We start from the raw sequence: 14,119 nt of genomic DNA, 5'->3' as shown, positions 1-14,119 counted from the left end.
AGGGGGCAGTGGGGAGGGAGGGGGAGGAGGAGAAATAGGGAAACCGAGCTGATTCCAGGAACCCAAGTGGAAGGTGAATTATGAGAATGATGAGTGCAACGAATGTTTAAGGGTGCTTTGCTCAATTGATGTATGTACGGATTGTGATAAGAGTTGTATGAGCCCCAATTAAAAGATTTATTAATTAAAAAAAGAAAATATTCTTGAATAAGTAAGGCACTTTAGGTGAATCTAAAAGCAAAATTAGCAAAAGAAAGATCATGAAAGTGAATGTAAGAACATGATATAAAGACTGAAAATAAGGACATCATCGTCATGTAAGTGGACAGTCATCAATTTAATATGCATGTAGCAGGAACATAGGACTGGTGCATAAAAGAGAAATTTTAATTAGAATAGCAGGATTAGTAGAATCTCAAATGTTTTCACTGGGCTCAAATTTAACCTTTATAAACACATATCTGTATAACTTGTCAACTCATTTTCAGAAGACCATTTTTTTCTTCAATAAAACTATTCTGATATCTTATTCTGGCATATATATATATGTATGTATATATATACATACATATGTATATATATACATACATATATACTGAATTGTAGAGAAAGTAAAGCAAAAGTAGGGGATATTAGAACAGGATTTAGTGTCATCAATAATATAATTTTGGTTGGGACTAGAAATTCCATAAGATCCAACAAGACCTCTTCTCGGGCTGTATTCTAAAGAACTAAGAGTCATAACACAGACATATGCACACACCTATTTATTGCAGCACTGGATACAGTAGAAAGATGGAATCAACCTAAATTCCCATCAGTAGCAGAATGGATGAAGAAGCTCTGGTGCTTTCACACAGTGGAACACTATGCATTTCTAAACTACAAACCACACAGTACCGCATGGCATGGATGGATGAGGCAAACATAAGTTCAACTGGATGAAATTAGCCAATCGTAAAAGGACAAATGTTATATGAGACCACTGATATAAGGGAAAACAACAGCAAATAACACAAGATAAAGATTTCATACCAAGACATTGGAGACTGTCAAGCAGTGGGGGAGGGCAAGGAAGGAAAGATAAACCAATGGATTAGACTGCTGATGGGTGTTAAGTTGGGTGAAATCAAAGGTAATAGCTACTTGAGGGTAATGATTGTATGCCGCTTCTTGATGTGATTGGACTCTTGATATGTGAATTATATGCCAATCAAACTGTTGGGGAAAAAAATTAGTCCATAAGAGGGAGAAGATAAACAAGGAACTGTTGAATGGTGAACTATTGGGGAGTTTGATTAATAGGCTAAACTGTTGAATACAAAGCTGATGAGCTGATATGTAAATTTCCACCTAATTAACAAGAGATCACTCTTTTAAAAAGGCCAGAAAGTTGGTCTTGAGAGAAAAGATAAAATTTTTATGACTTATGAGAAATCAGAGGTAATTATAGTGTTTCACTTCATGTTTGAGCAACCAGAGCATGATTGTGTCTCTGGCAGAAACAGGAAACACAAAGAGGTGCAGCACAAAATCATGACTATAGTCATTGTCGTCGTCAAGCTGGTGTGACTCATATCTGAACTATGCACAAGAGAAGGATATATTGTCCAGCCCTGCCCTCTCCTCAGAATTGTTCTTATGCCTGAGCCCATTGTTGTAGCTACTTTTAAAATGCGTCTTATTGAGGGCCTTCCTCTTTTTCAACATCGTCCCCCCTCCCCACACTTTACTCAGTATGATGTCCTTCTCTAGAGACTCATCTCTCCTGACAATATGTCCAAAGTATGTAAGACAAGCACTTACCATCCTTGCTTCTAAGTACACTCTGGTCATACTTCTTCCAAGATAGATCAATTTGTCCTTTTAGCAGGCCGTCGAACTTTCAATATTCTTTTCCAGTTCCATGATTCAAGCTCATCAATTCTTGGTATTCTTTATTCAATGTCCAACTATCACATATTTACAAAGCAATTGAAAATACTATGGCTTGGGTCAGGTGCACCATAGTACTCTATATAGGTCATTGGCAGCAGATTGACCTAATATAACATGCCTTTGATCTATTGACTGTTTAATGAACACTTATCGTGAATCCAAGCAAGACAAAATCCTTGAAAACTTCAACCTTTTCTCCATTTATCATAATATTACCTAATGGTCTAGCTGTGAAGATTTAGGTCTTGTTTACATTAAGTCATAGTCCATACAGAAGGCTGTAATCCTTGATTTGGAATCTTGAAGCAAGTGCTTCAAGCCCTTCTCAACTTCAGAAAGCAAGATTATGTTATCTGCTTATTGAAGGCGTTAATAAGTCTTCCTTCAATCCTGATGCTACATTCTTCTTCATATAACCTAGTTTCTCTGTTTATTTGCTCTGCAAACAGATGGAATATGTATGAGCGGATAAAACACTGACACACACTTTCCTTGATTTTAAAAAATTAATCAATTAAAATCATTTGATTAGGGGATTATACAACTCTTATCACTATCCATACATGCATCAATTGTGTAAAGCACATTTGTACATTCATTGCCCTCATCATTCTCAAAATATTTGCTCTCCACCTAAGCCCCTGGCATCAGCTCCTTATTCTCCCCCTTCTTCTCTCTGCCCCATCCCTCATGAATCCTTGATAATTTATCAATTATTTTGTCATATCTTGCCCTGTTCAATATCTCCCTTCACCCACTTTTCTGTTGTCCATCCCCCATGGAGGAGGTCACATGTAGATCCTTGTAATCGGTTTCCCCTTTCCAGCCCACCCTCCCTCTACCCTCCCAGTATCACCCCTCATACCACTGGTCCTGAAGGGATCATCCACCTTGGATTCCATGCATTTCCAGTTCCTATCTGTACCAGTGTACATCCTCTGGTCTAGCCAGACTTGCAAGGTAGAATTGGGATCATGATAGTCTGGGGTGGGGGGAAGAAGCATTTAGGAACTAGAGGAAAGTTCTATGCAACCCACATGGAAGAAGCACAACAGCCTGTGTGATTATGAGGTGTGGAAAGGATCAGTTATCAGGCATCAAAGAGCGAAAAATCATATCATTGTGTGCTCACCTCCCTGATACAATCACTGAAGACAAATGGGTACATAAGCAAATGTGGCGAAGAAAGCTGACGGTGCCTGGCTATCAAAAGATATAGCATCTGGGGTCTTAAAGGCTTGAAGATAAACAAGTGGCCATCTAGCTCAGAAGCAACAAAGCCCAAATGGAAGAAGCACACCAGCCTGTGAGATCACAAGGTGTCGAAGGGATCAGGTATCAGGCATCATTAGAACAAAAAATCTTATCATAGTGAATGAGGAGGCGAGTGTGGAGTGGAGACCCAAAGCCCATTTGTAGGCCACAGGTCATCCCCTTACAGAAGGGTTTCTGGGAGGAGAGGAGACGAGCGAGTCAGGGTGTGAGGTAGCAACGATGAAACATACAACTTTCCTTGATTTTAAACCAGGCAGCAGTATTTCCTTGTTCGGTTTGCACAACTGCCCCTTGTAAAAGTTCCAGAGGAGCACAACAGAGTGTTCTGGAATTCCCCCTCTTCTCAAGGTTATCCACAGGTTGTTATGGTCCACGTAGTCAAATACCTTGGCATACATAGTCAATAAAACACAAATAAATATCTTTCTGGTATTCTCTGTTTTCAGCCTAGATCTATTTGACATCAGCAATGACATCTCTTGTTCCACAGCCTATTCTGAATCTGGCTCAAACTTCTGACCACTTCCTGTCAATGAACTGTTACAACTGTTGTTGGAATATTTTCAGCAAGATTTTACTTGCATGTGATATCAATGATATTGCTTTGTAGTTGGAAGACTCTGTTGGGTCTTTTTTTGGAATGAGTATAAATATGGGGACCACTTCCAGTCAGTTGGCCACACAGCTGTTCTTCAAATTTCCTGGCACGACAAGTGAATGCTTCCAGTGCTTCATCAGAGTGCTGAAACACTTCAATTGTTAGTCCATCAATTCCTGGAACCTTATTTTAGGCTCACCCTTTCAGTGCAGCTTGAGCTTTTCCTTGAGCACCACTGGTTCTTGCTCAGAGGATAACTCCTGAAATGGTAGAATGTTGACTATTTTTGGTAGAGTGACTCTGGATATTTCCATTTTCTCAGAATGCTCCCTGCATCAGTCAATATTTTCCCTATTTCCAACCTCACTATTGACACTTATGGCTTGAATTTTTCCAGTTTCAGATATGCTGCACATGTTCTTCCTGTTTGGTTTTTCTAACTCTAGGTCTTTGCAGATTTCATTATAGTGTTTTACTTGGTCTTCTCATGTTGCCCTTTGATATTTTGTATTCTGTTTTCTTACTTCATCATTTCTCCCATTTTCTTTAGTGACTATGATTAACAGCAAGTTTCAGAGTCTCTTCTGACATCCAAACTGATGGTCCTTCCCCCTATATTTTAATGGCCTTTAACTTTCTTCATGAATGATATTCTTGATTTTTTTCATGGCTTATCAGGTCTTCTGTCTTTAGTCTTCATATCTGTTTTTGAGATATTCTGAAAATTCAGGTGGCATTGACTCAAGTTGTATTTCGGCTCTTGTAGGCTTGTTTTAATTTTCTTCCTTTCCACCCTGAATTTGCATATGAGCTGAGGGGAGTGGTTATGTACTGGGCTGCTCACCTCCAGGCCAGCAGCTTGGAATCCCCAGGGGTTCTGAGGAAGAAAAACTGGGTTTTCAGTTCCACTAACAAGTTACTCAGAACCTCTCAGGGGACACTTTTGCACTGTCCCACAGCGTCACTATGAGTCGCCATGACTCGGTTGCAGTGAATTTTTTTTTTACATTTGAACAATTGATGGGCTGTTCCACTGTCAGCCCCTTGGCTGTCAGCCACCACTGCTCTGTGCGTCTGTCACACTGTGGTGACTTGTGTGCGCTGTGATGCTGGAAGCGATGTCACTGGTATTTCAAATGTCAGCAGGTTACCCAAAGTGAATAGGTGTTAGTTGAATTTCCATACTAAGAAGAGACAATGAAGGATTCAGCTGCCCACCTCAGAGGAAGCAGTGTCAGAACACTGTAAGATACTGGATGCAGAACATTGTCAGAAATAGTGTCACAAGATAGGCCCCTGGGGTCAGAGGACACTCAACATATGAGTGAGGAGTGGCTGCTTTCTTGGAGGGGAGTCAGCCAGCGTGCCGTGAGTGGGGTAAAGACTTCAGGAGCTTCATTTTCTGATGGGGCAAGACTCAAAGTACTAAGGAAAAACTGCAAAAATCTTTTAATGATTGGAGTCTGGTGTGTTTGAAGTATGAATCTAGGAAAACTGGAAGTCATCCAAAATGAAATGGAAAGCATCTAGACTGATATCCTAGGCATCAGTGAGCTGAAAAGGACTGGTATTAGGCCTTGTGAATGAGAAAAATCATGATTTAGAATCCTGGGAATAACACAATCAACAGGTATGGGTTACATTCAATGTCAAAAAGGACATTTTCTTCATTTTGCATTTTCTAATTCTAGGTCCTTGCATATCGTATAATATTTGATCTTGCCTTCTCAAGTTGCCCTTTGGAATTTTTTATTCATCTCCTTTACGTCATCCTTTTCTCCTTCTGATTTAGCTACTCAAGAACTAACAGCAAGTTTCAGAGACTCTTCTGACGTCCACATTGTTCTTATCTTTCTTTCCTGTCTTCTTAATGGCATTTTGCTTTCTTCATGGCCAATGGTCTTTTATTTCCTCAACAGTTTTATTGGTAAGTGATTTATATATTATGTAATTCAATAGTTCAAACATTCAATCATATCAAAAGGAATTGTACAACCACCCCGACATCCATGGTTAAATATCCACTAGATGAGTTATATAATCACAATCCATTCTATTGCTCACTCTCCCTTCCTACCTTCATTTTTTTACCCCTGAAATCACCTTACCCTCCCTATCATCTACACCCCTCTCTCCCGCCGTATCCCTTCGTATCAGTTATTCTCATTATGTACCCACCCCTCCTGTGCTTCACAGCTGGGAGACCCAATAGAAATAACATCCAGCTAAGGAGGTGAGGATAAAAACATAAGATACAGACAAAAATGCAAATGATATACAAGAAGGGAAAGACCACTGATAACATTCAAAAAGCCAAGGAAGCAATTTCCGTCATAGGACCGGTAAGAGATACTGGCCCTCAGAGAAAATTCAGGTAGAGTCCATAGGGTGGTCAACAGGCCGGGTATCAAGGTCCTGAGAAGCAAGGATGGCAAGACTTCATCTTGCATATTTTGGTCATATTGTCAGAAGAGGTCAGATGGTGGAGAAGGACATCATATTTTGTACAGCAGAAGGGCGGCGAAACAAGAGATGCCCTGGATGAGACGACTTGACTCAGTGGTTGAATCAATAGGCATAGACATAAGGAACAATTGTGAGAATGGGTCAGGAAAGTTTCGTTCTGTTGGACATAGGATCACAATGAGCCATTGCTGACTCGCTGGCACCAAACAATATTTGGCATTTTGTCTTGCCTCTTGAAAAACAGCAAGAGATTTCCCCCTAAGCTGGAAGGAATGACCTTTACACTAGTTTTCTATCGCAAAGGATTTGTGACTTTTGTGAACTGACACTGAGTAGTTTTAGTATCCAGATATTTTCTGCCCTGGGATTGTGTGTCCCTCGCCTAGAAGTGCTCAATAGACAAAGCAAGAGAAGTGTCTGCATCCTACCATGAAAACGCAGTGACTGTTACCCACTACGAAGAGGTCGGTCCCTTTGTGCTGCTTACTCCCACCCCCTTGGAGGGGCCATGCCTTGAGAGTGGCAAGGAGTTGTTTGTATGTGCAACCAGGGCTACACAGTTGCTTTTTTCAGACAAAAAGAGAAGCAGCAGGAAGAATGAAAAGAGAAGAAGCAGGAGAGAGGAGGCAAGACATCTGAAAGAACACAGCTGGTCCAATGACTGGAACGCTGAGGACAGCAAGAGACCTGTCAGGGCCTTGCTGCAGGGCCAGCAGTGGCAGGCTCAGGAGAGCCTCACAGGAGCCTGGTAGCGTGAAGAAGACCCGAGAGAGCCGTCTAACTTCGCTGACCTCCTCCATGTTCGCCTGTTGATCCCGATTCTAAGTTGTATCCTGTGTCAGGCGCTGCTTATTAAAGCAAGCAAGCAAACAAGCAAACAAACAAAGACCCTGAACTCTCCGACTCTTAGTGACCTTTTAGGACAGGGTAGAACTGCCCCTGTGATTTTATGAGACTATAACTCTTGACAGGAGTAAAAAGCCTTGTCTTTCTCCCTGGTTATTATTTCCTTAATAAACTGTGTAAGGGTGTGGGGAAGTATCCGCTTTAAAAGCAAATATGAGCACGTGCTGCAACATCCATTGTAATTTTGAACAGGTCTCCTCAGCCAGCACAGCGAGCCCAGGACAAGCCATTAAAGCCCGAAGGATCGCCAGGAAGGATTGCCAGAGGAGCACCGTTATTTTCAAATGCTGTAATTGTTCATTTGAAACGCAAAAGAATCTACAACCAACAACTACCGTCAAGTTGCAGCAGTTCTGAACCGAGTGAAAGTAGCTTTCAATTCCTTTAGTTTTTAGTCCGGAAACTGATGCCAAGTAGATGAAATCAATAATGTATAACTCACCCCCATGCTCCTCAGGGGGACAAATAACAGTAACATGGGCAAAGGGAGACAGCATGCAGAGCAAGATATGAAAACAACAATAATTCGTAATTTATCAGGGGTCCAGGAAAGTGGGAGGGTGGGGGAGGGAGGGCAAAAAGAGGAGCTGATACCAAGGGCTCAAACAGAAAGAATTTTGAAAATGATGATGGCAACATATGTACAAATATGCTCGATACAATTGATGCATGTGCTGTTATAGGAGCTGTAAGAACTCCCTCCAAAATGATATATTAAATAAAGAAAAGAAAAGGAAGAGACAGAAATAACCTCTGGGAGCTCAGAGGAAGGCTCATTCTAAAGACGTTCAGGGAAGTGTTCACTAAGGAAGCCTCAGTTTCTCACAGACTTTTTTCATAACTCGATGTTCTGTCTAAGAAGAGTAATTTTGTTATCCTAAAAGTTGCTATACATATGAAAATAAGCAAAACCATTTTCTTACTTCATAAACATCAACTCCAGAAGAATTAGGGGTGTCAATAATACAAGTCTTCTCTTTAATCTATTTCATAAGGCGTTGTCTTAGACTGGGTTCTCTAGAGGAGTCAAGCTATAGAGCTCTAGAGCCAATATCTCCACAAAGCCTATAGATATATATAAATAGGTGAATAGACTAAACTTTATACCTAAATGGGACATCTTTTTACTGGCACTTGGCAATTCTCAGGCGGTATAAATAGTTAACCTGCTCAAATGCTCATCGAAATGGCCAGTGACCCCGGGGTAGCTCAGAAGGGAAGTGTGGAGACTGACTTCTCAGCAAGCCCAGCCTTGAATACCCCCTGGGGTCCAGTAGTCCTGGGTCACACAGGAGGTCACGAGGGTTTGTGACATGCTCTGGGGCCACTGGGTTTCTTGATAACAAAACCTGTCTTTTTATGAGCATTTGCAGCCATTGCCTTGCTCCTTTCATCTCATCCAAGTATTAGTATTGGGGGTGGGGAGGTTTCGACCATATTTCCACATCATTTTATTCTCACCTATTTTCCCCACCCAGGACTGAAGGAGAGTTCTTGTAATGAAAACACTGTACACAGTCAGTACAAGGAAGATATCTGCCCCATTGCGATATGAGTTTACAGTTCCTAATACTTTATGTAATTGCAAACAAAAGATGGATTTTACCAGCTCTTTTTAATAATATATCTCAAGCTGAGATATTACTTGTTCAGATATGTTTAGTAACACGAAGGGTGTAAAAGGTCTAAGTAAAGAAAATACTTAATTTCTCAAGACGTTGGATTTCTGTAACTCAATAATTATCCGGTAAGGATTAGAAGTTGAGAATTTTCTTGTTTACAAAAGCTTTCCCACACATTACATAATCTGTCACGGCTTCCTTTAAAAAGAAAATTTAAAGGGAGACATCGGTCAGTGTAAGACATGAAAAAATAGCTCTTTGTTCCTTTGGGCCGCATAAGGGCTTCCTCCCCAGCCATGACCACGCTCAGGGTCCAGCCAAGGTGGATGTGTTCCAGGAAAGAAAACCTGCCGGGGAGCTATATCCCCCAAATTTCTGAGTTGGATGCATTTTTTAAAGGAGCCACCTCTCAATGAAGCCAACCTGAGCCAACTCAAGGCTCCATTGGACATCCCAGTGCCTGATCCAGGCAAGGAGAGGGAGGAGGAGGAGGAGGAAACAGCAGGGGAAGGAAGATAAGGAGGAAAAGAAGAAAGGGGAAGATGAAGATAAAGGTCCTTCCCTGGTCTCAGTGAACTGCAGGAAGATCACGGGCTCCTGGAGCTCCTGAGCCTGAGGTCAAAGATGTCATTGACCAGTTCAACCTGGTCACCACCTGGTTGCCACCACAGAAATCTCGGATTGAGGATGGCAACAACTTGGGAGTCGCTGTTCAGGATAAGGTGTTGCCTTCACACCAAGTTGGAAGGCTCCTACACTCAAATCTCCAGGTATTTTCCGGAGCGGAGCGATGCAGTGGCCATGGCGGCCAAGCAGCCCCACGTGGCTGACTACCGGCAGCTGATGCATGAGCTGGATGAGGCAGAGTACCGAGATATCCAGCTGATGGTCATGGATATCCGGAACGCTTATGTGTGCTGTATGGCATCATCCGGAAGAACTTCGCAAAGCTGAAGAAGCCGAGGGGAGAGGCGGAGGGGTAGATTTGTTGAGGGCCTCTGCTCTCATTCTGTGCTGGGGACAGCAGAAACTCTCCTGCCTTTATTGGGGACGTGCCTCCTATGTTTTTCCTATTGGGGTTTCCCCTTACCTTGCCGCCAGGAGCAATAAATATAGTCACACCATTACAAAAAAAGACATGAAAAATAATAATAATTTATAAATTACCAAGGGTTCATGAGGGAGGGGAGAGCGGGGAGGGAGGGAAAAATGAGAAGCTGATACCAAGGGCTTAAGTAGAAAGAAAATGTTTTAAAATGATGATGGCAACATATGTACAAATGTGCCTGACACAATGAATGGATGTATGGACGATGATAAGAACTGTGTGAGCCTCCAATAAGATGATTAAAAATAATAAAAAAAGAAAAAGGAAATTTCGTGTTTGCAACAACTATTTATTTCCAGCAGACATTAATGTACTACTTTTTCATACAGAGCTTTATGGTAGTGTAATGAGTGTTTTGTCATTGCAGGTATCTGTGCATTTTGGTGCAACTAATATTCCAGAAAAGTATAATTCTTGACAATGCACAGAGTATTTCTTCATGTGCAACTTTGCCACCATCCTAATTCCATGAAATCATTTACCTCCTTTTTAAAAGGTAGAAGAACTGTGGTTCAAAAATGTACAGTTCTTGCTTGAGAGCACATAGCTGGCAAGTGGCATTTGAACCCAGAAACTTTGTGCTGGCCAATACCCGCAGCCGTGGTCCTTTCTGTAATCCCTCATTTGAGGAATATAGCTTGTTCGTATTCAATCCATGCACGAGTCAGTGTGTAAGACATATTTGAGCTGTGATTATGACCATCGAACTTATTTGAAATGTCTGGAGATGGATTCATGTGTATAATATCAATACCTTAAGGGAAACCAAGTTTTGAGACACATAGAATTTGCAATGGTGAAAAAAGAAAACACAATCAAGTCACACTATTGAAATGTAAAACCCCAGAGTATGGCTTTCAAAATTCTAATTGCCATACCTTCAAAGGTACATGGAAATTTTAATTTCCTTGCATATATTTTATTTATCTGTGTGATATGTTCAATATCTTCCCTCTAGATCAAGTGTATGAAAAAGATTAGGAGTTTAAGTGGGAGAAAATTGAAGGGAAAATTCCTATATAAGGGTAAGAAACTGTCACCCAAATTTTCTTTACAAGTATAGAGACCCAAGGTCTTTGTACTTGTTTTCTCCTTTACCTAATTTTCTTTTCTTTTTGAGGTTGGATTAGTTCTAACTTCCACTTTTCTCAGATCTTTTCTTAAATAAGACCTTCCTTATTAATTGAGCTAGTCAATGGAATCGATCCTCCTTTCGGACTCTCTGTTTTATTATTTTGCCACATCCCATATGTAGCTGTCTAACATTTTGCAAATGCTGTGTGCTCCTTCTCACTGGGATGCAAGGTTCACGAGGGTCCTATATCGGCAGTTGGGTCTGCACAGAGGAATGTGACAGGCACGGAGGGGTGCTCATGAAATACTTTTCAAGCAAATAAAGCAACACGGAAAGAGGGCAGGGAGAAAGGGAGGAAGGAAGGGATCAGAGAAATAAAACGGAAGCACTAAAAGAAGACAGAAAGGAAGCAGCCAAGAGAGGAGGAAACTCGAAAGGAAGGAAGGAAGGGAGTAGTTTACACAGGAGCCATAATAGCCGTCGACAGTTCACATTGTTCGGTGTGGTCCTAAGAAGTGGTGAGGCGAGGCAGCCAAGTCTAATCAAAGGACAGAGAAAATAAGCGCAAGAGAACGGGATGCACTGCCAGTCCAAGGGCCCAGAGAGGCCTAAAGATGAAGCGACAGGAGGCAGGGTAGACTCAAGGTTTTTTTTTTAAACACCCGAGACTATGCCTTTTAATAAAGGTGTAGTAGTCACTTGTTGGATCAGCAGTTCAAAACCACTCTGCAGGATAAAGACGGACTTTCTACTCCTGGAAACGGTTACTGTCCTGGAAACTCACAGGGGGAATTCTAGTCTGTCCTGTGAGGTCACTATGTATGTATGCGTTGATATAGACTGGATGGCAATGAGCTTGCTTGTTTTGGAAAACAAAGGGAACCAAACTGACTGCCATCAAGTCAAAGCTGACTCACAGTGACCCCCGTGGGTTTATGAGACTGTAACTGTTTACGGGAGTAGAAAGCTCAGGCTAGTTTTGAACTATGGACCACTTCACAGTGCAACCCATGACCACTAGGTCACCAGATTTCCGATCTTGAATCCGGTAATAGAACAGGTCTTTTCCAGGGGTTATTCAGTTTTGTTGTTCACAAATACACATACACACTCATGGGCATGATTTATTATTATTTTGAGGGGAAGATGGCTGTGGACACTATAATAATTATCCTTTTAAAGGTAATTTCATTAAAATTAAAGACTTATTTACACATGAAGTACCATTTTCTATATAGGCACAAGATAAATTGAGTTAAGGGACTATCGCAAACATACATCACCATTTCATTTTTAAGAATGTCTCACAAAAAATTGATCAAGGAACTTTGTAGAACTAAAGTACAATTAATTAGCTTCAGTTTGGTGCATACCATGGCCTGAAATATTTTACCGCATGAATAATAAGAATAAATACATGTATGATAGCCAAAGTCATAAAAAATTAAGAAATTGTGTAGACTTACCTAGAACTTTGCTGTAGTACGAATTCCATTCTCCCCAGTAGGATTGAAATATATAATCTTGCAGAGGATAGGATAAGGTGTTTTTAACCCTTTCACCAAAGGTCATCTGGTCCGTGAGCTCTGATAGGGCTGCTGGCACGTAGGATGTGGGCGCTGGGATTTTCCCACAGTGTCTCTCCACTGTGGAGGCTGGAGAGAACCTCAGTGTGTACATAAATGGAATTCCTAATTTCAGAGCAACCAGATCACCACAGATTGTCACTGGGTCTGCTACCAACACATCAAAGCCACCTTTCTGAAGTTTTGCCATTAACTTGGGGTTGTTCAATACGCCCTCACAGATTTGGATATTAATTTGGAAGAATGCATCTAGGAGTTTCCCTAATTCTTTGTAGAAAGCCCAGAGTGTGAGGGGAGTTGGTCTGTGGTCTATCCATAGCAGTATCATGTGTTCGATTAAAGCATCTATGTGCCTCTTTTTGAAGGCAACAGGTATGACCTCAAAATTCACAGGAGAATCCATTTTGGAGTTGATGAACAGAGTAGCTGATGAAGCCAGTACAGTCACACTGTGGTTCCTTTTAATTAATTCTTCTAGAATGATCTTAATATTTAACCAGTGGCTACCATCTGTAGGCCAAATTAACACATTTCCACTTAGAACAGTTTTAGTCAGAATCCAATTATAAAGCAGTAACTGGAAAAACTTCTTAGGCATGGTGATATTCAAGATGGAAACCATCTTACTGTAAATCTTTTAAAATGAAAACAAAAGCAAAATTTTTGACAGTGAATATAGATTATTTTTCAAATTAACCAAAATTTAGTATAATACTCATTCATAGTTCAACTTATTGATAGATTAAAAAGAAAACAAAAGGAAAATTCTTAAGTATACTAATATTTTTATTGCTGCGATAGAAATAAAATCTGGTCCTATTTTAAAAGAAAACAAAGAGAGGCACTCTATAATGCTGATATATATATGCACACTGCTATAATTACTATCATTTATAAAATGTGTATTCAGTTTAATATATATTTTCAACATGCATTAACATAAAAATAACAGCTATTTTCTGCTAAAGTAATTTTGTCAAAAATACTTAGCACCATCAAATTAGATGTTTTAATTCACAAGGCATTTTTATGTCCATTGTTTATTTATAATAACTCAGTGTAGCAGAAATTATTTGATTCATTTCATGGATAATGAAACCAATGTTGAGTTACACACCCAACATATGACAAAGTAGTCCAATTGGGTGAATCAATCATGATGCTTTACAGGTTGTCTGTAGTATGTCCCATCTCTATACATTTTAGGAACTTTGATAACTCACAAGGACTAGCATTATTATTATCTTCTTATGGCTCAAATTAGGAAGAAAATAAATAAAATGTTCATTTGTATATTAAAGACCAAAGGAGCTGAAGAATGAACATTTAGTTGAAGATCTATTCCTACCCTGATAAAGCAAAAGATTTTTGTTTCTAACCCCATAATAGAAGCATTAGAGAACTCACTCTCTCAACTATAACACAGTTGAGGAGATGCGGTCTCAGGTTCTGAAGCAACCAGTAGTTTTATTCAGGGTTGAGTTAAATTAGGTGGGTCCTGAAATTTAATAGTCTCAGATTCACAGACTGATGTTTTACAGACAT

The 14,119-nt window shown here is 40.3% G+C and overlaps 1 protein-coding gene and 1 pseudogene across 2 annotated transcripts in view; one reads left to right on the top strand and one right to left on the bottom strand.

Annotated features, from left to right (window-relative positions):
* Positions 1–14,119, bottom strand: part of LOC142443631 (UDP-glucuronosyltransferase 2A1) — a 98,546-nt gene that overhangs the window by 24,435 nt on the left and 59,992 nt on the right. The window contains exon 3 of one of the 2 annotated variants that reach the window (XM_075544938.1): positions 12,455–13,084. The exons of the other annotated variant lie outside the window; for it this stretch is intronic. Within the exon in view, the coding sequence (XP_075401053.1) occupies positions 12,455–13,084 (630 nt within the window). The remainder of the gene's footprint in view (positions 1–12,454; positions 13,085–14,119) is intronic. 2 annotated transcript variants of the gene reach the window in all.
* Positions 9,102–9,788, top strand: LOC142443088 (proteasome activator complex subunit 1 pseudogene; annotated as a pseudogene).

The sequence above is a fragment of the Tenrec ecaudatus genome, chromosome 3, assembly GCF_050624435.1.
Source record: "Tenrec ecaudatus isolate mTenEca1 chromosome 3, mTenEca1.hap1, whole genome shotgun sequence".
Lineage (NCBI taxonomy): Eukaryota > Metazoa > Chordata > Mammalia > Afrosoricida > Tenrecidae > Tenrec > Tenrec ecaudatus.
The sequence above is the reverse complement of the archived record's forward strand: the minus strand, read 5'-3'. Positions and strand labels throughout refer to the sequence as shown.